A 26,660-nucleotide genomic window follows, 5' to 3' on the forward strand; every position below is an offset into this window, starting at 1 on the left:
ATATCACACATGGTGGCCCAAGACCTTTGCAGTGCTGTAGCGAGGAAAACACTTTTATGCAGGAATTGAAAGAATTATGGAACTTTTAATAAGGTCTATATAGAGCATGGGCCGTTGAATATTTTTCAAAAAACGTTTTCACGTTATAAACTCCGACGCGAACAGATGAAAAAAGTTCGTGCTAGTGAAAGTCTCTGTTTGACTAGAACTTATCAAATAAAACAATTTTTCCACAGCAAGAGCTGAAGAGCCTTGTCCATCAATATTAAAAAAGTTCCCGATCATTGTAACAAGTACTGAATATTGTTCAAAATTAAAAGAACGTAGTACCGTTCGTGCTAAAAGAGTGTTATCAAATTAAATAATTATTATAGTTAAATAGACTCTACATTCTCAAAATTTGTCTACAAAAACTGAAAATTGCATGGACATCCACGGGTCTACTTGTAATCGTTACTTTACTATCAATGCAGCATTAAAATGGCCAATACAAATATTTCTTGAGGTTGGGTACAAAATGGCCCATCCGTGGTACTGCTGCGCGCGTTTTTATGAAATACTTTGGCAGCGCAAGGGTTAGTAGTTTGACCCCTAATAAATGTTGAAACATGACAGAATTGTCAACATTCGTCGGAGTTACTATGCTTTGATCCACACCGAACATAGAAAAGGACAGCGAAGCTGTAGAGGCCTCGGCTCATTGCCCATGACGGCACTAGTGATAGTTTTGGGACTTTTATCGGTTAGGAATTTCTGACAATAATAGAGTAAACACTGTAATTTGTTGCAGAGGCGCCGTTCCCGAAGGATTATGACGAAATAAAAGAACACAGGGATTGAAGAAAGACAAAAAAACATTTACCACGCCGTCGGAAGAGGATTCCTCGAATCCACGGAAAGCAGACATTGCAGCTGGAGGTGTAGTCCTCATATCCAAGGGTAGCCATTCGCTTCTGGAGGGTGAACTACCCTGTACCGATGGGGATCCGTGTTTTCCACCCCTTGTTCCAATCCGCGGTCTGCCACGACGTACTTTTCGACCTGGACAAGTATTTTCAACACACATCAATTTTCGCATCTTTCATACTTAGTCTCTAAAAACATTTTAACACGTTGACTGCCGCGGCACCAACATTTACATTATCGAATCACTGAGAAGTTAAAATTTCTGCTCAATACTAGGTTTACGGGTTACAATGAAGGGTTCTAATATGTTTGATTTACGACTATTGAGATTATAAAACATCTATGAAAAATTATTAAACAAATTTGTTTCGTTTTTTTGGCATATATCATAATAAAATTGGCGAAAAATTGAAAAAAAATTTCGAACAGAATCTATTAATTAAATGATGAAAATAGTATACAAATATCTAATTTTCAAAGTTTCCTAAAATTTAGAAAAATTTGGGTTCTATGTTATCAATGAATTAAGAAAATATAAAATTTACTGATTGTAAGTTGCAAACAGGATTTTCCAAGCAAATGTTGTCAATTTTTTGAACGTTATGTCATTTATTATGGCTTTATAAAACTCTCCAATTAGTTTAAACGCTGACTCGGTTAAAGCGAAAAATTATGTCGATACAGAGCATGATTTCGAAGAGAATAGCTCGTAACGCTTTATACGACTCATTCCGCTGCAAGATTGGAATTTGTAATTTCTCTTTCGCTATTAGTTTGATAGCAGCGGAACGTGTGTCTGTGAAGGTTCTTCCATATTACCCCGAAATTCTCGAAAAATTCAGTCCGCGACTGTCGGGACTCTCGAAACTCCGCGAACCGTTTCTGTTCATATATTGGCAGTTTTTATTACTGACACAGATTTCGCCACACGGTTACCGCCGAGCGATGTTGGGAAACGTGAAACATCAATAGCATGGCTGTAGAATATTAACGATAAACCCCGCGAAATGATTCCCCGAGACTTCAAAGCGTAATTTAAATGAGTTTACGTTTACGTAATGAAAATGAGATATGCAATTAAATTTGTAACATGCTTCATTGATTTAATACCACATATTACTATAACTACTATATTACTACACATATTACTATAACTATATCATTTTTAAGCTCATTTTAACCTAAAAACAAGGTTGCTGGAAAGACTGAAAAAATGTAGTTATTCATTTTTAAACTGCAGATTTGATGTATTTACAACAAATTTGAGTAGGTGAAAAATTAAAATGGTAAAAATATCAGGAGATTCTTAAAATACAATTATATTATTCGTGATTCATTAAAATCATTAACAGAAGAAATGAAGTGTCAATGTACCAATTTGATATTTTTAGAATTTATGATATATTTATATCATAAATTCTATATATTTATACATAAATTCATCATAAAATATTTTACATATTTAGGCACCTAAGCGAATTGGAATACACATTTCATACTATACATGATTGCTCTTTTTGGCTATAGACTTGTGAAAAATAAAAAATGATTACTGCGAGTGGATTAGATCACCGCATCGTCAAATATAATTAACCTAAATAAAAAACGGTAAAAATCGAAGAGAAGCTTTTTATTGCAAAAAGGAGGCAGATTCAAAAGAGTTAATCAAAGGGTACATCCCCTTCCGTAATTAAAGAGCGAAGAGAAAGACAGAAGGAGGTCGAGAGTCGGAGAGCATTCCCTTGTAATTATTATTCAAAAAGTACAATCTAATATTTGCAGTTGCAAGTTCTTCAAGAATCCACGTCGCGACAAACACAGCCATTTGAAATTGCACATGTCTGCTCAGAAATACTCTTATCCTAAAACAAACACAAATTTTCAGCTTCTACATTTCTGAGCATATAAAGTGTACAAAAGGAAACAATACAAATTTTGTGATAATAAAATAATAATATATTTATCGGTATTATTATTATTCTTATTACTATTATTACTACACAAACATATGTCACAATAAAATAGATAGCGACGAAAAAACGTATTTTTAGTAATAATATTGTATTTAAATTTATATATTTCCTTTTTTTCTGAAATCGTTATTTATTCATTTATAATAGCGAAGACACGGTCTTACGACACGTAAAAAAATGATAAATTTTTAAACTTTCAGGTAAACATTTTATGTAATTTCTTTTTTTAGTAAATCATCAATAGATGGATTAGACATATACAGGGTGTATCAAAATTATATTTCCTTCGAAGGGGCGATACCTGAGGCCATTTGAAGTAACTTTTTCCTTTGCAAAAATGATCTCCGCGGCTTTGTTAAGGAGTTATTAACAGAAAAACACAGACCAATCAGAGTGCGGATACAGTGGGCGGTTTCTGACTCAGCCAATGCCAAGCCCGGAATCCCTCTGCTATAGCCGCGCTCTGATTGGTCCGTGTCTTTCGTTAATAAAACCGCGGAGAAGATTTTCGCAAAGGAAAAAGTTACTTCAAACGGTCTCTGGAATCCACCCCTTCCAAGGAAATACATTTTTGGCACACCCTGTATAAAATTTAAAAAAATATTTTCCACTGGTTACAAATTAATCACACTAACGATAATAGAATATCGGTGAAATTATTTGGTGAAAAATGGTAACGGCAGAAAATTGAAATATTCTATTTTTCCGAAAAAATTGTTCGTGCTTTCAACGATGACTTAAAAAAATATTCTGAATTTTAAAATTTTACAGAGACATTTCTCTGAAAAGTTAAGCTACACGATTCCGCAAAAGACAAGATTGGATTTTTTTCACCAAAAAAGACTATTCAAGTAGAACAAGTCGGAACGTCGTTTCTTACGCGTCATCAGTTTTTGCGACGAAACGCGTTCGCCCGTGATAAATATAAAAGGAAACACGGTATATAGCGCCGGAGAACAGAAAATATGAAATAAGTATATATCGAATAAGTGATGTACAAATCTGAATATCTTTATTCATTGATATCTTCCGCGCTGCCAATTAAAAGATCGCATACAATTCACCGCGAATTGGAACACCGGCCTGGACGGATCGCGAAAACACGACAAAATTATTGCAAAGCATCGCGTGCAATGCGTATCCACGCCAATGTTACAATTCCGACAATTATCTATCTCGTTAATTTCTCGAAACAGATTTTCCTCCGTCGAAAAAAGCTGTTTCACCGAGTCTGTTTTTACGATTGTATTGGGAAAGAATGTGAAAATTGGTAGAAAATTGAAATATACTTTGTCTTACACGAACATTTAACTGACAAACGTATGTATTCCTGACCAAATGAATTCTTCGAGTAGGTTGTTTTTCGATAAATTCATTGTTAATTAATTGTTTTGACGCACGATATTCGGCTGCGAGGAAGCAGAGGTATAACACGACTCCTCGTGAACGATTTAATGATTAATTTGTTGATACCTGACCTGAGTGCGTTTCTTTTTTTTTTATCCGATTTGAGAACGAGGGAAAACTGATCGATTCTTTATGAATTATTACTGAATGTTCAATAGATTATTAAATTTTAACTTCAACTAATCAGAGTGTGGATCTGTATGCGTTTATGGCTTATACAAATTTGTAAAACGCAAGGAAATGTATTATATTAACATTATTAACGATCGTTAACAATATTTTTGTTTTGTTACAATCTTCTACTGAGCGAAAGAGATTTTTATTCTATTTCTTTCTTTTTATTAAACAACGTACAAAAATGGGGATTTGGATAACGATTCACAAGTCCACTAATCGCCTATAAAATTAATTTTTCCAAAATTATTTCAAGTACTTTGCTTCGTAATGTAGAAATAATTATAAACGAACAGTTTCATACCAAAGTACGAATTCTAATCAAATGATGTTTTTATTTTACTTGAATTTTCTATATTAAACTGGGAATCATTGATATTCTATAAATGAAAGCCAAATTTGACAGAACATAATTTTATAGAAGCCTCTTCTAATTTTTATAATTACGTTCCATTCAAGTAAAGCCTGGGCAAGGTGGCTTTATTATTATGATAATGTGGTGGAAATTGTGAACTGAAACATGAAATCCTACCATGCATTTTAATTTTTCTTCCAATCACTCATCCTCGTAGTTAGCATAAAAATTGTGAATGGAGACATGAAAACCTGCCATGTCTTTTAGTTTTCCTGTCAATCGGGGTATTAAAATGTTTCATAAATCTTTCCATTAATTACGATATTTTACTCGGTATTTTTAATTTTTGTGCATTTAGTGCAATATATTTTTACTCGCATTAGCATTAGCATGCATTCGTTGAATGTTTCATCAATGTTTTATCGTGCTCCATTCGCATCCACGAAACGGATGTGCACAAATTATCTAATCTTACTGGTATTTTATCTGACGACTTCGTTTTTAGTTAATGTTCAACTGCAGAGCGTAATAATAAAATGCGGATCGTTATAGCATGACGTATTTTTGTCATAACACAATCGTTATTAAATTACTTCTCCTTGCACAAGTGAGCAAAATACATTCCAATTGTCTGTGGATTTGAAGACATAAAAAATTGAGGGTTTCGAAAAATATAAAAATTCCAACATCGAACGTTGAAAAATTTATTGAACTTATAATATAGGAAAATAATAAGTAGAACACATACGTTCCAAACAAGTTATGTTCATTCTAAATATGTATGAGTATTATTTTATAGTAAATACCTACATTAAAAAACCATTGTGCACTTAATCAATTAATACATATTATAAGATATATATTATTGATTAGTTTATTCAGTTGATTATTCTTTCGACTTATTTGAAAAATCACGAATGAATTTTTAAATAAACATTATGGTCATTCTGAATGAAGTAAACGAAGAAAGAATTCTCATAAAATTGTGTACAACAAAACATTACAAATTCGCACAGACGTCAGAAACTTTTTGAATCATTGAAATTTTGGAAAAAGTTAATAAATGAACTTCATCTGCACTAATATAGTAATTCAATAAGTTCAAATTAAAAGATTTAATTTAACTTCGAACAATTTAATGTAAAATTAATCAATCAACTTCGTATGCAGTAACTTAGTACTAGGAAAATATTTCCAACTAATTCGACGAATATTATAGTGTTTCGAAATGCTAATAAATCCACAATCATAAATATACCCACACACTTTTATATACAACTGCGTTTCGATAAATGTTAATCATGCAGTTTTGTCTGATATTTACAAGTGTTATTTTAAGAAAATATATAGTCATGGATCATTGGAGTGACTGAGCACGTGTCCACAAAAGGTTTCACAAGAAAAGAACAGTCTTACAAATGTCACAAATCGAATAAAAAAACATGGTCATTTATTTTCACAATTTTTGGCTTAAACAGTATACGTAGATCGAAGAGTCGAGTAAAATAGGAACCTAATGTAACAACACAAAACGATCGAAGATGTTTTCATTACAGTGAAAAGAATTCTCAAAAAAAAAAAAATTATTTTAAAAAAAGATAAAAACATTTGAAAGTTTGTCTGGTATTAAACATGCTCCATTCTAATGATCGTCCATTAACGAACATGTTTGATTAAGTATCGAGACGACGCTTTCTCTTAATTAACAGAACGATTAATGGAACGATTAATTAGTCAGCTAAACGGCTTAATGAGCGACCAGAAAAGGAACTCTAGAAAAACGTGTCCCAACCATTTGCAGTCTAGAAAATTTCCATCATTAACTTATTAGACGATTTGTTGAACAGTCGGGTTTTCCATGACTCGGTGTTATGCGATTCTCACTATCGACATTTTTGATACTCGTCAATTGTCTCGATGCTTCAATGCTGAAAAAATGTTGACATTTTTTTTGCGAAAAAAATTGACACCCCTCTACGGTAAGAATCGTATAAACGACTTCGCAGCCGATGATTTTCCACCTTTCCAAAATTTGTCTGAATTGTTTATTTTCTCGCAGAATTTCGCAATCGTACGCAATCATCGGCTGCAAACGTGTAGGAACGAGAACATCGAAAAAACTTTCAGTTCAACAATAAACAATTAATTGCTGGCAAGATTTGACTTTTTCGAGAACGACTAATCACTAGACTGCGGATCTTTATGCAAAATAAAAATTGTACGAAACTAGTGCCAAATAGAAATTTCGTTTTTCCTTTGATGATTTTAATTAGCTCAAAAAAGCGCATTTCAAATTCTTTTCAAAATCGCACTGACTTCGTGATAAATGCATAAAATCCGCAGTCTAGTAATCACAATAAAAATAAGTTTAGTGACTTTCGATGATTTTTCTTTCGTCATAAATCTGAAGTCGTCACCGCTTAATCAGTTAATGTTCGCAAATCAATGATAAAGAAGAACAGCGCGCAAATCAGTATGCAATGACACTTAAATGTTTTACGAGCGACTGCAAAAGGTTTACAATATTTATCATCCCTGTTATTATTGCGAAGGTCAATCTGCACAGATAATTGCTCACAGATAAGTGGACAAAGAGAAATTTCATGACCACAATATAAAATAATAGTAGTAATAATAATAATAATAATACTTCTAAACGATAATTAGTCACTACTTATCACATGATTTTCAGCAAACTCAACCGAAACTGTTCCAATGCATTTGGAAAGGTCTAGATATAAAGCTTTTAAAAAAATACCTTAACTTGTCCACTTACAAAAATACATTTTTCCTTCGCCACAATTTTTACACGTCGAATGAACAATCCGTGAAACGAAACCGCTCGCACACAAATCTTTTTACTTTTTGTTGCAAACTCGCGCAATTATCTGTTCAGAGGGTTTGTCTAATCGTAAGTACAAAATCTTATTACCATCTGTTTATCGTCGACATTAAATGTTCTTTCACACAGCGAAAAAAGGACAGAAAGCGATTATTCTCAGTCGTTCGTGTGAATAATTATGAATTATTAGTATTTTGTATATATACGCTATGTCACTCGGGACAGTATATAATAATAGGTCCTACTAAATAAAGTGGTATCACTTAGATATAAAGCGAGAAAAATTTCTACGTCAGAAGCGAGAAAATTCGAAGAAAATCCACTCGAGGTGTGCTTCCCCTCTAATGTACACACGCGCAAAACTTTTGTTTTCTCAATGCGAAAATACGTCGGAAAACCTCGTTGAGCGTCCCCGGCCCTTTTTTTCATTCGTAATTCTTTAGTCACTCCTGGTAGAAATTTCCGAAATCATTTCAACCAAGGTGTGTCGGCGTTCTAATGCACGGACTTCTTCGCGAATAGTTTCGAGAATTATCGGGAAAGATGCGAAATAATCTTGCAAGCATCGCGGATCAACAAATTTTCCCACTCGAACATTTTTCTAACTTATTCTCGCACCAAGAATATCTCCGCGATATATTTCATAGTTTCGTTTTTTGTTTTATTTCTCATCAAATACGCTGAAAGGATTGTACATATCGTAACTCTTCGTGGACTTTCGCAAATAAACCTTCTTTCGAACCACTTGCATTCAATTGAAATATTTTTTTCATCTCGAAAAAACCTAGTTCATTTTGTCCTCGACCTGGCAGTAAAAATTCTATACTCTAGTTTCCCCATGACTTCTTTATTTTTTTTTTTTTCTGTAAAAACCTTTGGAATCTAATGGTTGCAATCTGATGCAAAGATCGTGACGATGTTCGCAGTAACTCCCGAAAACATGTCAGACGCTTGGAAATTTAGTGTCGAATGTGTGTACGTGTGTGCGTGGATGTGTGTGTGTGTGTGTGTGTGGATGAGAGTTTCTCGTTACAAATGTTTGCTTGCAATCCGAATTGCAATCCTAATTTCCCTCGGACTCTCTGCAAAAATTCCAAGACCAGTTCTCAATTTTGTTTTGTCTCTGAATAATTGTGGTCGAAGCTCGAGAGCGTTCGCCTAATTTATACATTACGTGTTTTTCTTCGCGAAAAAAACGAGAACGATAGCCTTTGTTCATTGCAGAGATCTTCAGCTAGCCTAATTGACGAACACGGAAGTTCTGTTCACCTTGATCAACAAACTATAACTAGTATTTTTAATATCTTTATTGATTATTTGTGGTATACACAAATCTTCCACGTTAACCCTTAAGTGGACCTTTGAGATTTACTTTAAAAATGCCATTAAACGATATTTTATAAAATATCATCTAAAATAAGAAATTTCACAAAAAATAAATAAAATTTATTTATATAGAAAGTTTCGCAACGAAATACGCAAGTTTCTTGGACAATTGTTTAGAACATAATGTTTGGGAGAATCGTCAAAAACATCGAATGAACAAATACACTATCATCGTTGCAATGCTAAATTGCACGAAAGTCCTGCACAAATAATGAATAAAAATATTGAGGCATGCGAGTTATGCGTTGTTCTCCAAAGTTCGCATAACTTTCGCGTTCGCCGCATACAAAAATTTCGTAGGTCTACTAGTTTTGTTTGTAAGGTATTATTTAAGGACATTGTAAGTACAATCGTCCCAAATAGTTGGAAGAAAAGTATACAAAGCAGAATGTTTTTCTTCTCCACAGTGATTTTCCCCGCTGCGAGTGCAGGGGATTTTATAGAATAAATTCGATTCGCGATCGAACGTATCCTAAAGTTCGATTTTCTTGTGAAAGATTCTGAAGGAATCGTGGAATCCCATTTTTTGCAAAAATCTAAAGCTCCTCGAATTCGTATAAAAGATTTGACACTACGTCGACGTCCAACGATCGAAACGTCCCGTTACAATTACACGTCAATAATGAGAATTTCAGTTTCCAAAACTGGTGGAGTTCTTTTCGAATGCGCGGCGTTTCTTTTGCAAAAAGAAGGACTTCCTAAAATAGATTTGCAAAAAGGTTGTTGGAATCTATATATCACCTTGGATTCTCGTTCGGCGAGTGTTTCTCTCTCACTGAAATTCGCAACCGGGCCTCTTATACAACGCAGAAAGCTATTAATTTACAGCTCGATAATTTACGTTACCTTTAGATAAATATTAATAGATAGACATCTTACTAATAGTGCTTACTTCATAGTCGAATGGTTCCGTATGCATTGCTTTCCGAAACAATACTTAGCTAAAGACTCGTTCGAATAAATAACGATCCTCGAGAAGTATTTTCTCTTGGAAATTGAGTACAATCTTTTTTCTTTCTTTTTTTTGGAACAGAACATAATATTGCCAACAACAGTCGTTCATCGCCGGTTCGTTATTACCATACGTAATTGAAAAAAGGGCGAATTATATCTGCCAGAACGGTTCCTGATAATCTTGATTCAACAAATTAGGCGTAACGAAATTCTATACTATTCCTCTCATACTTAATCAATTTAACACGCTGATTGCGAGTAATTGAAGCAATTTATCTTCTTAGAAATACGGCGATACGAACATAAGCGGACATCGAAAACGTTTTTACTCAGAAATCTGTCTCAATGACACTTGATATTGTCGACACGTTAACTAACAGGGGAGCCTGTATTGGTGAGGTCATCCATTTTCAATGAACCTTTTCGTAAACACAACGGGAACTCTTGTGTCCGAGCACGTTTGAAAATTCAATGCAAAAATTTCGTAAATATGAAAGTGTGCTCTTCAAAGTTTAAAGTTCGTTTGGACAATAAGTTATTTTACAGTAATCGTGTTCAATTTATTCACCATTTCTGGTGATTATAATTTCAACGAGATTATTTCATTTTTATTTATTGCTTATGAATAGACAAGTTTAAAAATAAACCATACTCGTTTCAACGACGTGTAGAATTAATTATTAATTTTTATTATGCTTCTATGAATTGTTAATAAACGAACACAGCTACATCACCGTACCAAATAATCCTGTATAGCAGAAATAAGCCTCGTATGAGACTTCAAATTCTAGTAAAAAAAAAAAAGAAAAATATTTATCACTTTGAGATTGGCATAAACTGTTGAGACACATGTATAAGCTTATTACGTTCTGGATTCACCGAAAATGGTTTCATGACTCCACTAATCACGGCGTACCCCTTTTAAACTGATTAATCAATGCATTCGGAGAAAACTGTGGAAAGAACCAAATGCATCCAAAAAATCCCAATCAACGATGACTATTTGATTAATAACATGACATTAGCGTGCTGATACCTTTAAGCATATGATTAATATATAATCGTTGATCGATCAATCAACAAATCAATCGACGGTTGTAACACTTTAATGATCTACCATTTCAGTTTCTTTGCTGTCGTACAAGTTGAATGAAAATTAAATTCTACACTAGAAAAAAAAGGGAGGAAGACAAACTTAGCACATCTGTAAATAAAGCTGTAAAAATTAACTGGTTTATGATAAACAATGATCGGAGGTCTGTGATTGGTTTCGAACAACGAATGAGAACAAAGAGGCTAACGAACCTATAGAGAAAAAAAGAATGCTGTGTCAACAGAATGAAACGAGAAGCGAATAAAGATCACGGAAAATTGCACGAAAATTATGTATACTCCTATGGATTTTAATACTGATGAACTAACTACGCTTACGTTCGAAAGATTGCACTATCGATTACTGTTCCTTTACAGTTATAAAAATCACTATTAAAAAATATAGTGAAATACTGGTCGTTTGAGTACGCTATCAAATAGAAAATCCCTTTTTATATTAGACACAAAAACGAGGGATATAGATACTAGATGTGTGTGTGAGAGAGAGAGAGAAGAGAGAGAGAACTAAGAAATATTAGGTTAATTTGCAGTACAATTTGCGAATTCTTCGGTCGCAATTTCAGTGAAGTATATTTTATCAATATACTCTTCCTATGCATGGAGTTCGTTTTCGTATTATAAAAATTTGTCCTTTCGTTTAATATCACCACACTCGAAAAAGCATTAAAATTATCTTTCGTCCTACAGACGGTGTCAAAAGTTCGAATACAATTTATCATCATCACAACAAGTCCATTCGCGTCTTATACTAATTTACTCGCTAGCGTAAAACACCCGGCGTTTCTTTCCGATCGTATACATGTCGAAACGCCGGGGCATTCGTTACAACAAAATAACTTTTCTTCTTTTCTTTTCATTTTCCGAAACGTGTCCCGTCGTATGACAATTATTCTCCCTATTTTTGATCTTCGTTTTACATAGATACGCCTTTAAAACTTAAAACGATGCTCGACTGATCTAGCGGTACGTCGACTATTTCGATCTTCCGAAATCCGGGCAAGATCCAAAGAATTTGTAAATCGCAAAATTCTTTGAGAGACATCTTGCCAGACAGAATTTCGTAAGCAATTTACGTACATACAAGCACACGTAACAATGAATTTTACACGTGGACAATTTAGAATTTATTTTTGACACCCTGTAGAAAATTGCTGAATCGTTTCAAAACCATTTTGCGAATCTTCACCCTGACTAGAGATTTCATTTCCATGAAATGAAAAAAAAAAAACGAACAAAAAACTCTAAAATACTCCGAACGAGAAACCAACACTCCTTTCTTCCTCGATTACCCCTAAATTCTAGTGCCTACAGTTAATTACTAGCTCTCGAGTACACGAATCGCTGTAATTTACAATATATACAACAAATAAACAAATGCACTTCCCTTGAAAGCAAAGAGAAAGATTCTCGATTAAACGAATAATAGAGAAAAATTGACAATTTCGCTCGAAACGATGTTCGTTCAAATGCATCTTAAACGTTTACTTTCAGTAGCGTGTCACACGCTCGGAATAAATAATAATACAAATAAATAACAGTTAAAATGAAAATCGATCGATGAAACACAGGAATGTTAATATCCGTATCTACTCGTCGAATGTATGTGCTTATTTTTCATTTCGTTCGCTTGATTAAAAAGAAAAGATAGTTGAATCGAAAATTAGAAAGTTCGTGAATATCGAGCGCACAATTGCTTGAAATTTTCGGGCTCGATACGTTCGTTCAAACATTTTTTCTAACGCCCATCTCTATCCTCGAATGTTTCGAACCCACCGTTTCAGGCGTGAGTTCGATCGAATCTGCGAAAACATGATTCACATCTTCCGATATCTCTCCGTCTCGATTTGTCCCCCGTTCGCGACGGAGCGTTTCGACTTTCCAATTTTCAAATCTCCCACCCATTGAAAGAAAAGAGACACACGTGCACGTAACAAAAGGAAAAGACAAAGAGGACATTCGAAAAATGTTGCGAAAAGGTGCTTTCTCCTGACTAAGAGATTTCCCAGACGATGAATTTCCTGTTTTCTTTTCTTTCGTTTCTTTTCTTTTCTTTTTTTTTTCTTTTTGGTTTCTTTGTTTCTTGTAACTTTCGATTCTTGCTTGTTAGTCAGTTGATTATTCGGCGATTTCGGTTTTTTGGAGAAATGGAAAAACTGTATTACACTTCTGTTTGGAATGTTTCAATGAATGAATGAACGAATTCAATCAATCAACTAATCGGCTGATCGGTATATTCACTTTTAATGCCCAGCGAAAGATTGCAAGTTAGAAAAAAAAGAAAAAATGGTATCCCTGTAAACTGTCTTTGTTTCGTTTTCATCTGTTTCGAATCCCGGTTTATGCGGTTCATTGCTTTATCCATTCTATTTCTCTATCTGCTTGCGGTTCGCTGTTTGATTCTGCTTATTGTGTGATATATGTATATGTATATGAGCCTCGATCCGTAGATCCGATCTATCGATCGCTTTTCCAAGTTAAAAAAAATTCAGTTAATCCGCAAATTCAATCGCAACACTGTAATCGATCATAAAAAGTATCAGAAACGTTACGAACTTCTACGAAAGCTCTGTCAAATAACAACAGAATCATAATTTTTATTAATCGATAAAATCACTTGAAAATAATCGAATGGATCTCCTTTAGAAATTATAGCGTTCATCAGATTCAATAAAATTGAAGAAAGTACGCTTAGAAAATTCAAAGTCTTTCGTTTTCTTAATTACAAAAATTTCTGAATTTCCGGTAAAAATTCTAGTTTCGGATAAAATTATTCCTGAAATTTTTCTGTAATACAGTTCGATTATCTTCACCGATTAAATAGAGATTAAATAAACAATTTGTGGATAAAATGTGCAAGTCCGATTTCGAAGAAACGGTTACAAGCGAGACTGTGGATAAAGATCAGAAGTGATCACGATCGAGACGAGATCGACAGATCGAGGTTTGCAACAGGCTGTCTGTACAACAATCTTAATAACATGATATGCAACATTTATATTCTAATCTTAGATTGAGTAAAAACTATGCGCTGGGCACGAAGCTCTCTCTGTTCCACGCGTTGGAAAAAAGAATAATAGAAGAATCCTCGGAAAAAGTGCGTAACGAGAAAAAAAAGACCTGTCCACGTTTACGAGACGAAAAAATTGGAATTAGTTTGTTTTTCCCATCTCTATCGTGGTGAATGCTTTGTTGTAGCTTCAGTTAAAAATTTGATTGGTCGCAGTCGTTGCGACCCCGGCACTGTTGTAAAACGGTATGTAAATATACTTATTATAATAATATATAGCTGCATCTGTGATTTGATTGTAAATCGTGAGGTAAGGAGCCTGTGTGAACGGCGCGATTAATTCGCAACATTTCGATTTTTCTCGGGCACAGAGTCTAGAGGACGATTCGCAATAATTTTATAATCGCAATTATACAATCTTTAACAGAATAACGAAATCGCTCATAAAATCGTTCATCGAATCATTTACAAAATCACTGGCATAATTACGCAACTAGTGGACTTGTCAATCAATAATTTCAATAAACACTACCTATAAAGGATATACCAAAAATCATTTCGAAAAGTATTCCATTCACATGAAGGTTCTACGGGTGGGATAAAATTGAAATTCCATTGGAATGAAATTATTGGAAGTCCCAGACTCGGTACGCCGAGAAAAATTTATCGAACACATCGCGCTCACGGAACTATTGTCATCTGTAAAATATAATATAAAAGATCCTGAGTTGTACTGTGTGGTACTATGGCTATGGAGTTCGGCGGTGTCCGAGACGGCTCTCTCTTCTTCCTGTTGTCAAATGAGCATGTTCTACGTAAATTTATTGAAAAATTTCTTCGCGAATCAATGTCGAACAAATCGTGTGTAAGCCAAATGTTGGACGCTACTCTAAGGTTTACAATCGTCGACTATAAAATTGTTAAGATACTGCTCAACAAAGGTGAATCTGCGTATAAAAATGTATGCGATATTAATCAGTATCTTAAAATATTATAGTACTTTCTGCACGAAAGAATACTCTCAAAAGAAACGATATTTTAAACACAAAACTCTGCGAATCAAAATCATTACTATAATTACTCCCCAATGTTGTTAACAGTTGCTAGACTTCAAATCTTATGAAAAAAAAGTAAAACAAAAAAGTCGAAGAATAAGTAACCAAAATTTTTTGGTAAGACAAAGACAGACTTTTTGTCAGAAATTTGATAGAATCTTAAAAATGAATGTCCATATTTTCATTCAAGAATATAGAGAACTTGAGAAAAAAAAAAGACTTGTTGTATTGTTACATTGTTAAAAGTGAACATCAAAATCTACTATTTAAAGAATAGTAACTTCTGGTATACTAATTTTCTTAAGCAAAGCAAGCTAAAAATACTTCTGTAATATAAAAGTCCTAAGAGAAATAAAAGCCCATAAATAAAAGGTGAATAAATGAGTTGCATAGCTCTGTAATATCACATTAGAGCATATAAAAGAATTCCACTTAAGAATTCTATTGTAAGAAAAGCCATCTCGGACACAAGCCTCTTATAATATATTAAATTCAATCTGCTGCATCACGGTGGTTTCCCATCGATAACTGTCAATAATAAATCCTCTGTAAATCTGCTTGAGCTGTAAAATCGGTTGGCTGTCTATCGCACCGTTAAACTGCTACGTGGTGAAAAATATATTATAATATGTTCGTACGTCATCCTGGGAGTTTCTGTGCGTTGCACCCAGTCGTGTGACGTAATCAATAAAGTAAATATAATCCTCTGTAAGAATATAATATCGTTGTAAATATCTGTAGTTTATATAACACTGTATAGCATCAAATAAAACAACAAGTTATCCTGGCTCGCGGAATAATCAGTACGAGGTGGGATGGCTGCTCCACTTGCGGCAATTGTTTGTAGTTTCTTTCGTGGTATTTTTTAAGGAATACGCTCGCTTTTCCTTACGACGACGAATAGGCACGGCACCTTTTGCGAGTTGTCCTTCAAGGACATCTATTTTATCAATTACTGTAAGATGCTGAGAGAGACTAATCCTAATCGAGCAATGTGCTGTATGGATTTCGAAAATAATTCTTCGCCAATTACTTCGTGTTGGGTCTTTGAAACATATTTTTTTCATAAAACAGAAAGAATAAATTTCTAAAATGGCTAGAAATTTCTCATACAATAACTAAAAATGTAACATAGTTTGATTAAATTGTTAGGTACCAAAGCTTCAATAGTTTTTTACTTAAAACGACTAATGCTTTTCATAACGTATAATATTTTTCTGTATCTGAAGATGTGTAAAAGAAAAATACGAAAATTAGTATGTAATATTTCCGTCAAACATCGCTTTAAATTATTATATCTTCTTTGAACAAAAGTGAATAGAATTTTGTTCAATAAAAATGCTTTTGTAAACTCATGAAATTTAAAAATCAGATTTAAAAAATATGTTTATCCATTGTTTTAATGTTACGTTACTTTCTGTGCACTAAAAATTTCGTTAAATTCTATTTTCCATTACAGCACAATCTCTTTAATCTCTCTGCCGCACCTTGGTCTTTCTTGGAAAGATCACGCTCGACTCCCTTAAGAGTTTATGATTGCCAGTAACGACTGGCATTAATTCTACTCAACCAAAAAACTATCACAAATGGGCCAAAAAAACTAAGGCGCATTAGTGGTATGCTGCATCGAATTGCATCATGTTGCTCTGAAAGTGCTTTGATTCAACACTGGTCTGATTGACCTCGTAAGCACCATCTTGAAATGCTCTTGATTTATTCTCCAGAGTCACTGCGGGTATGCCCTCTTCTGTAGAAACTCTGGTCACGGGGAAGGGTTTGACAGTATCTGTTTGCTGTGCCTGAATTTGTAGATGAGTTTGCGCTCCAGTTTGCTGTTGTGCCTTTGGCTGCTGTTGCTGGTAGATTTCTTCTTGACGGTGTCTCTCTGTGACGCCGAGGTCGTGGAAGCTGACCAGGTGGCGTTTCAGGTAGAGCTTGGTCTTGAATGGCTTGTTACAAAGGGGGCATGTGACACTCTGGGGGTTGTGGATGAGGCGCATGTGCTGACGCAGGTTCGACAAGTTACTGTACATGCGGTTGCAGACAGGACAGGGGCGTGGGTCCAGCGAGTGCAGTTTGCGTAGGTCAGCTGCAACACACACACAACTTGCTCTAACCCGGTAGAGGCAGCACGGAGAAGGAAGTTTTTCTTTTTTTTTTCTTTGTTTTGTTTTGTTGAGTGGATTTATGGGTGGGGTCTCCGATTTGCCAGCCACCACCGGACAGCAACAACCAGCTGAGAAACCCTAGCTGCACGATTGTTGTACGCTCTATCTAGTTTAGCAATGGGATCTTTTTTAAGTCAGATTCTTCAAATTGTCATGGTTCAAATTTCATTTCCATAGGAATCATTTATTAAAAGTTAAAATTTATTATATCTTATTCTCTATTTAATTTTCTCCCAATAGTGATCTGAAGAGTTTCATTCATATCGCTTAAATTCAATTTTTTTGATAGTCTCAAGAACTGCAGTAAAATTTCAAGACAAAGAATAATTTAGAAGAGTCGATGTACAATAATTCATTGTGAAAATATTTTGAGAATTGTAATCAATAAGTTCTTTCATGTTTTTATAGTTTTTCAATATGATAAATATGTAAGGTTGGAGAAATGGTATTGGTTGATCCCATTGCTACCTATCGTGCGCACTACGATGTCGCGCATCACCAACGTACACACATCGGAGACAAATGGTAAGCGTGTTGTTATTGGGTATATGAGGCGTGAGAGTTCGCGCAGTATCCTCCAACATTTCAACAACTGCTCCTCGACAATAACACCCTTTCGTGTTGAATAATTTTCGCTTGATACTTCAATCTCTTAGTACTGGGATACTTCAATTACTATTGATGATTATTACAGCATTACTAATAAACAATTTCCAATTAATGTATCCGTTTGAAATCCTTTCCCTTCTGAACCCATAAATCACATCATTAAAAAGTGACGATGATAATAGAGACAATGATAAGAATTGAATTTTATAATACAAATTACTTGAAGATGCAAATATAGATTTACTGTATTTTAAATTCATCGTTCAAATTAAGAACTAGTAAACTTCTGAATATGTATTCATAATGTAGTATCTTTATATGTTAAAACTTCATATGAAAATAATTAGAAGCACTCTACTTTTAATAAATTTGTAATTTATACTGTATAATATTTATAATGAATTATAATATAATTAGTGAAGCCAATGATATTAAGTTTTTTTAATTACAACACAGTGATCAAACACAGACCTTGACCGAGAAGCTTAAGTATATTATGGCATCAAGCTCTTGCTTTGTTGTATAGAATATGTCAAAGTAGGGTGTTCTGCCGTGAGATATACATGGATACATAGAACAAATCACGCCAATTAGATAAAAATAAAATATATCTCAAAAGAATGTTAGAATTTACGGTATTTAGAAGTATCGTAAACACAGTAAAAATTAACAATAATTAACATTGCGTTTGTAAAATATTCAGAATTCTATCGAATAAATAAAAACTAATTGGCGTGTCATCTAACGGACAAGAACGGAAAACGTGGAAGCAACGGACAGGTTTACCAGACGGAGGGAATTTATTCCTTATCTTTCAAAAAGTATTCAAAACTTTTTCTATTTCATTTCTTTTTCTTCTGTACTGTATTAACCTTTTGAATTCGTCAAATTTATTTCTAAATTGTTACTACATTCACAAAAACGCTTAATCATTTCTGTTTCAAAAAGAATAAATTTATGTTTAATCTATGAGCAGAACTGATTATAATTTAAATCACAAAAAAACTATCTTCCAATAAATCGTAAGATGTACAAAATCTTAACCGAATCAACTAACTGTTACGATTGAACTATAATTCTGAAGTATACCCTCCAAATCTGGCAAACAAAATGGACAGGTAGAGCCCGAGTATGTACACGCAGCTGACTTTCTCACACATACAGCCGCAAACTGCACTCCGCCTGGATAATATTATCAAAAGATCGCCTCCGAGTGTCAAATGTCTCTCTCTTTCCTCCTTTTCCTCCCTCTCTCTCTCTCTCTCTCGCTCACTCTCGCGCTCTCTTTCTCTCTCCTCTTTCTCTCTTTCTCACTCGATCTCTTTCTCTCACTTTCTCTCTCCTACCGCCTAGCAAGAGCTACCGAGCTACACGAGCTTACCATTTCAAACCGAGGTTCCCCTTCTCCTTCCATGTTTCTACTCGCATCCAAAAAATTCTCTCCGACATGATCGGCTAGGTTGTTGCTGTTTGTAATGGTGCTCGCAACTACCAAAGAATTAGGGTTGGGATGGGTGGTCACTTACCTTGTTGTTCTTGATTTAGCTCCGTATTGCTGGCGTGAGATGGTCCTGGCTGCCCTCCTTCCAACGATCCGCCACCTCCGCCTCCACCACCTCCTCCTCCTCCCCCTGCTCCTCCTTCTAAAATAATTTTTTAATTAGTAACTATTCTTCTTAGAATGTATGCTCACTACATTTTCATTAATAAAATTTACTTCTTTAATAGCTGAGTACTGGAGGTGTGGGAGAACCCAAAATTTTCGGATTGAATAGGATCGAGAATTTTTTCGGGATTGGAACGGATTTCGAGACAATTTTGAGGATCGAAAATACCGGAATTCCTGAGAATTTCGATAAGTACATTTGGAGACTATATAATTTAGATCGTGTGATCAACAATATTGTGATATCGGTTTTGACTGCAGTTTTTAAATTCTCTCACAAAATAAAATTAGTCCAAAATGTCGTTCGGGTTCTCGAGATTCTTGAAAGTCCCGAGAATCCCGAGTATTCTCGGGGATGATCCCGAAAATTGAAAACCCGTCCCGACCCGACATTTTCAGGTTCTCGCACATGTCAATTACACAGAACGACTAAAACCGCTTACAATTACCTTGATAAGAAGGTGGATAAGATGGCACAACCTCCATGCCACCGTCAAGGCTAAGGAAACGACTTGGCAGTGTGTTAACCTCCTGCTTTGGAGAACAATCATCATCGCTTCCATATTCTGGTAATTCTATTTTTGGCTGAAGGACAGAAATATTATTATAAATATTTGATTTCACTTTCATTACAAATTACTATTGTAATCTATTCATGTTTATTTATCTAACATATCTTATATAAGAACTATATATGTGCCGAAAATTATGAAAGCAGTGTAAGTCAAGATTCGAAACAAATTGACCTTTTTGCTTATTATGCATAACATGAATTGATTTTACTAATAATTATATAATGAAGTGAAAAATTATATATTATATATTGCATATTATGTACTATATATATGTTATCATGATAAAAGTCTAAATATCTCGAAGAAAGAAGGTATAACTTACTTCGCTTTCATAATTACCGGCACATTTAATATTTCAGTAGATTTAGTGGTTAATATCAGATAAAATTATATCAAAAACCAGAGGGTTCTCAAAAATGTATAGAGAAATCTATGCATTTATGCTATGCTGTCAATAAATTACGTTCTTGTTACAAACTGACTGAAGTGTAACTAACCTCAACAATATCGAGATCTTTGTAGCAGTCGAGTTGAACTTGTGGCTCAATTAATGGCCGTGTGCGTGGCGTTCCAGGAGCACAGGCCACTGCAGCTGGTACTGGACTAGATATCTGAGGCGAATCACTTCGTTTGCACAGCCTTTTCAATGGTGGAGGACTTGAGGCTGGTGATGTTCTGCTACGGTCCTCCTCCAAACTTGGTGAGATCAACCCACGGCCATTTGATGTATGTATGTTGTTAGTTTTCAAATGCTAAGTGCAACAAATTAAAATGGCATTAGCGGATTAAAACAAATTCTTTAACAATAAATATTTGATTAAAAGAAATAAATTCAATCACCTAGCATAACTTTTTACCTATTGCATTGATTCAAATGCACCTATGCTCAGTAACTTTTTGTATGTGTTCTAGTTGATAAAAAAAGTATTATTGACATTTAAATAATTAATACTTAATATTATCCGAAAACCTTGCAAGTATTAAAACTTGAATTAACATAAAGTAAAAACACGTCAGTGTTACTTTTCTGAACTACAAACCTTTTCGTTGTTGTGCTGAATATTTTGAGAGTCGGTGAGGCCACGGATTTGCAGAGACTCAGCAGTTCGTAGAAATGTAGGCAATTCAGCTTGAGATATGTTAACTTCCCCAGCATACATAAACTCCAAAAGTGACTGTAGGTGTTCGAACTCCACATCTCGCATAAATATTATTGGATGCTTGCATGGATTTGTCTATAAAAGTAAATTCATATGTAAATAGAAATATAGAAATAAAGATCTACTTCCTCTTATACTTCCTTTGTTTTATATATATATTTATCTAAGAAATATTATTATACCTATAATAAATTTCAGAGTAATTTACATACGTGGAACTGAGAAAAAATTTTGCATGCTCTGGCTAATATGTTTACTTGAATATTCAATACTGTAATATATGTATTTATCAAAACTAGCACGTCAAATTCACGAATAAATTAAGCTTATAATCAGCACTTTTTATGTAACTGATAAGTTTACTAATAACTGTGTTACTTTTTAGCTTTATGTAGTATAAAAAATAACAACACAACAAAGAACACACAAAATTATTGTTTGTAACCCAGAGCATAGAAAATTACGAATATTTCTACATTTATAAAATAGCTTCATCAAAGGGAGTCTATTTTCATAAGCTTTATGGGCGATATGCGCCATAGTACAAAGTTGTAAATTGAAATTCTTAATCTTTCTAATGACTATTTTCAGGGCATATGTTTATTATTAATTCTTAATTTTAACAGATGTTCACCAGACTTACATATAATGAGACATTAAATTTAAAGGATATCGTGAGAGCAGAAAAATGACATCTCATGCAGTGATGCGCAAAGTAGGTCCCTCACAAATTAATGTTCTATTCAGATCAATTTTATAGTTATTGCAAATTTGAGACTCAATGTTAAAGACATGAAAAATCAAGACTCCAAGAAATGATCTAATATTCTGATTAAAATATAGATTATAAGTACCAATACAATTTTAATATTAATAATTAGAAAGAAAAATTACTATTTACAATTTTGTACATGTCTAGAAATAATACATTATTTGAAAGTAACAATAATAACAAAAAAAAAAGAATGTACACAATTTATAATATAGTTAAAGAATAAAATTTATATTTATTAAATTTCAAAGTTTAAATTACAATTATTAGCATACATTGCAAGTTTGGGGAGGTATTTATGAATTTCAAGGAATTGTGTTACATCAATAGCAATGATTTACAGAGCATATATTTCTTACATTATCAATTTTAAGGAAATGTAAATAAAATGACAACTATCTAAATTATGTTTTCGAGATTGCATATATTTTATTTACTTTTAACCGTTTGTTAATAACATTAACAAAAGAATAACTACTCATCATGCGCATTCTATATCTTCATATTCGATGGTCATTGCTTTATGTTTTAGGACATGTACATATAATGTAAATTATATTTTAGCAATAGGTATAGTAAATCTTTATAATCAATAACTTAGAACCTTTTAATTAGACTATAATTGATGAGTATTATCACCGTAATTAATAAGTAGTACCACTGTAACTACTTTTCTTTTCATAATGTAAACTTCCATTTTTTCTGTAAAGTTATAAAATTGAATACATTTCCAAACAATATTTTCTTCAATCTATAATGTAGAATACCAGTAGACCACCAATTTACAACATTTAGTAGATAACATACTGCGAGTATGTAATTAAACAAAATTCACACTGAAATATCATAAAGTTCTTCTTCTATTCTCAATATATTAAAACACTGGATAAAAGAGGTGCGTATCCATTTAACTAAAATTCTTCCAAAAATTTGTTTATACAAAGGAAGATTTATAGGAAGATTTATCTACCTATGAATATTTCTAAAGTCAAATTTCCAGTTTCATTTAAAAGAGAAAATACATTCTGCAACCAAAAGCATATGTTACACATATGTAGATGTGTGACTATCACAGCCAACTACATTTTCATGTTTTACATTTCGTATTTGTGTAGTGCTAATTAAAATTATTTTGTTGTATGTATGTAAAATACGATACTAACAATGTGTTACAATCAAATCAGTCAACGAAAACATTAATAACCGACAAACAAAATAATGTGCAAAAGCATGTACCTTATGCATACGATTGCATGCAAAACATATATGAGACTGCTGCACGAGACGTCACGCGTACACATACAAAGAGCTATACACACGTATACATATAGATGAGAATTTTGGGCAAGTATACTTTAATTTTACCGCATCAAAACCAAAGCATGATTCTCGAAGAAGGTAAGAATGAGCGGGTCGGGGGGCGGGGAGGGGGTGTGTATCAAGCAACTAGCATTGAAGAGAGAAGCAAGGCGGGGAAGGTTTTCTAACCTTGAACAACTCCTTGAAGTAAGGGCTGCACGCGGAGAGGACAACCTTGTGCGCCTGGAGACGCCTACCATCGCAGGCGAAGGTGACATCGACGAAGTCCTCGTCATCTCTGAGGGCCTCGAATTGGCTGGTGATGTTAGCTTGAAAGTTGTTCCAACGCAAGCAAAACTGCTGCTGACTATCCGTCATTCTCCTCGCTCGACTCCCTTCGACCTCCTCTGTCTCGCTCTCTCTCTCTCTCTTAAGCCCGAGGAACCCCCCACCACCCACCCTCTGTCCGTCTCTCTTTTACTTTCACCTTCTTCTATTTCTATCCTTGTTCCTCTTTTTCCTTCTTACTGACGGCACCGCTGTTTCCCTTCCTCGTCGCACACTTTGACTTCTCGAATGCTGTATATCTTTCTCTCTGTCTTTTTTTTGTTGGTTCCTTCCAGGAGACACTTTTGAGATTTTTTGAAAAATATCGAATTATGGAAGATTCATTGAGACGAAGAGGGTGAGGGTGGCTTCACAGGTTAGGGTGGCCTGTTTTAATGCACCCTCGTGCCAGTGGTTTCAGATGAGGCTCCCATTACTCTGGAAAAAAAATGGCAGGTGCAAAAAGTGCAATCGATGACTGAAGAGGAGATGTGTGCGTGGGGAGAATCGATAGACGGCCTGCCAACGTTTCCACGACAAATGTAAAGCGAGAAAATAAATCCTCTACGTATAGTTTGTTTTCTGATTGTTTTATTCGTTTCTTGGTGCTCCAACATTTTTCTTAATTTGTTCAACATCAATATACATTATTATTAGTATATTTTCAATTATATTTCGAATAATATATACAAAAGAACGAAACAATCGCTTCTGATAAAAAAAATTTAGGACTTCCTGGTTACTAGAACTTCATCTAGAGATTTTCCGGAAGATGTATGTGTTTGAGCTGATTTGAGCGTTGTCTTCAGTAGAATCTTATAAGATACAATACTTTTTAGCTACAAAATTGTTATAAATAATAGTCATTTTTATTATTAATGCACTATAATATTTAGCACATGGAATAGGTACTACATACACAATATGATGTAATATTATGTAGTATTTTCTATAATAGAGGTAAACGTTGATATTATGAATTGTAGAAAAAACCATGTTTAAGTACTACATTATAATTGGTTTTATAAAACAAAGCAACGTTATCAGTCAATTTTATTTTCAAATATCCACAAACTATCAACACTTTTGCATTCTTATTGATTTATAATACCAATAATAAACAAAATGCGCTTGATTATTTCAATTATTTTTCTGTCAACATTCGCTATTAAAGGTGAACATTTATTATTTAAAAAAAAATGTAATATCAAGATATAGGTCGAAATTTTAAGATTTTTCAGATTACTATATTTTTAGTGTTTATATAAATAGTTTTTCAAAGTTTTTCTTTTAAATATTTTGTATTTATAATAATTATAAATTCTTGCATCATATTAATATTGCGTATTATATAATTTTGCGCATAAAATTATAAATGATTGAATAGAAAGTAAAATGTATCTTATAAATTATTACATTCAAAATAAATTAGGTAATTTCATAGAGTATATGATTTTTTCGAACAAAATAATTGTCATAATTATCAATAATTTATTTAATATATATATTAGCATATATATATATATATATATATATATATATATATATATATGCTACTGTAAATAGAAGTTTTTATTCTAATATTTCATCAGATTTTTATAAGAATAAATCGAATATTGTTATGAAGTTTGCAATAACTATGGCGGAAGAATATATTATGTAAGTTATACTAGTTTTACTAATAAAATAACAGATCTATTTCAATAAGAAATGTGTTCTTCGTATATAATGAAATTATAAATTTGAAACCGTACCGAAAATGATTCAGAAATTTGTTCATAAATAGAAATCCATACCGGGAAGTTCAATTTTCTGAAAATTGTTAATTATTTAGTAATGTGTATAAAACACACCATATCTATATGAATTCTATTTTCTTCTGTGAGTAGAATTTCTTTATAAAACCTTTTGGCATTCTATTTGACAGAAATAAACCGAAAAAGTTAAAACTTTTTAAAAGGTAAGAGACAACTGTGAAAAGAAAATTCAAATACAAATATTTGAGTGTGTTTTGTATCACTTTAGGAAGATAATATATATGTATATAACATTGCAGTTGTATAACAACTGATAATGAAACACAGAGGGAATCTTCCGTGACTATAGATAGTTTCTCCACATCCTGTGAATTCAAATAAATTTCATCACCCGGTATATGATCGTCTTCGCAGCTTCGGACAGCTTCGGGCCGTCATGGACGCCCGAATTTTCTTCGGAAAATAAATCCTTAAGAAAATTTACATATTGTTCCGTTGGGGTAAATGTGAAAAAATATTTTACGATAAAGCATCCAAAATCCAGACAATTGTCAATTATGTGACACAAGCAGAAAATGTCGGAAAGACAGGTGAGTCAGATCTTCATGTTTTCCACTCGCTCTCATTATCTTTGTAACATGTTTTCTTTCTCCATTCTTAACGTTTTATAAATGAAAATTTGTCAGACATCGACAAAACGCATTGAAAAATAAAAATCAATGCGAGGATTGTGATCACTGTTTTTAACCTGGTTTCGAAAGGTTACTGCGGACAACTTAATCGATACATTGTCCTCCAATTTCATTCCCTCGTGTAATAACGAACAGCACAAACGAAAACCTAATTATGGTATTTAATTTCACGATTTTTTTCGATTTTATTTTAATGACAGTATGTCGCAATTTTTGCGATTATATGGTAGTTGTTAGAGGTTGAAACGTTGCTGTAACCTTTATTAGGTTAACCTTTCTTCCAAATGCACTTTTATGTTTAGTTCCATTCAAGCATGGTTCAAGTTTTATTCATGTTTATAAAAGAATACACAATTTTCGAAAAACTGATCATGTATTTTAATGTGACACGATAGATTTGAGCTAGTTGCATAGGTACTGAATTGTGAGTGTTGTGACTAACAATAAAAATAAGAAGTGTAAC

At 33.5% G+C, this 26,660-nt stretch overlaps 1 protein-coding gene across 2 annotated transcripts in view; it reads right to left on the minus strand.

Annotated features, from left to right (window-relative positions):
- LOC143358426 (uncharacterized) overlaps positions 1-26,660 on the minus strand; it is a 64,399-nt gene that overhangs the window by 22,322 nt on the left and 15,417 nt on the right. The window contains exons 3-8 of one of the 2 annotated variants that reach the window (XM_076795582.1): positions 23,611-24,186; positions 21,231-21,425; positions 20,688-20,942; positions 20,065-20,200; positions 19,476-19,592; positions 863-1,041 (exon numbers count right to left, since the gene is read on the minus strand). In XM_076795582.1, the coding sequence (XP_076651697.1) occupies positions 863-1,041; positions 19,476-19,592; positions 20,065-20,200; positions 20,688-20,942; positions 21,231-21,425; positions 23,611-23,799 (1,071 nt within the window). In that variant the 5' untranslated portion in view covers positions 23,800-24,186. Of the gene's footprint in view, positions 1-862; positions 1,042-6,243; positions 17,262-19,475; positions 19,593-20,064; positions 20,201-20,687; positions 20,943-21,230; positions 21,426-23,610; positions 24,309-26,660 lie in introns of those variants that run through there. The other variant, XM_076795591.1, reaches the window with a different exon arrangement.

Source organism: Halictus rubicundus, chromosome 1, assembly GCF_050948215.1.
Source record: "Halictus rubicundus isolate RS-2024b chromosome 1, iyHalRubi1_principal, whole genome shotgun sequence".
NCBI lineage: Eukaryota > Metazoa > Arthropoda > Insecta > Hymenoptera > Halictidae > Halictus > Halictus rubicundus.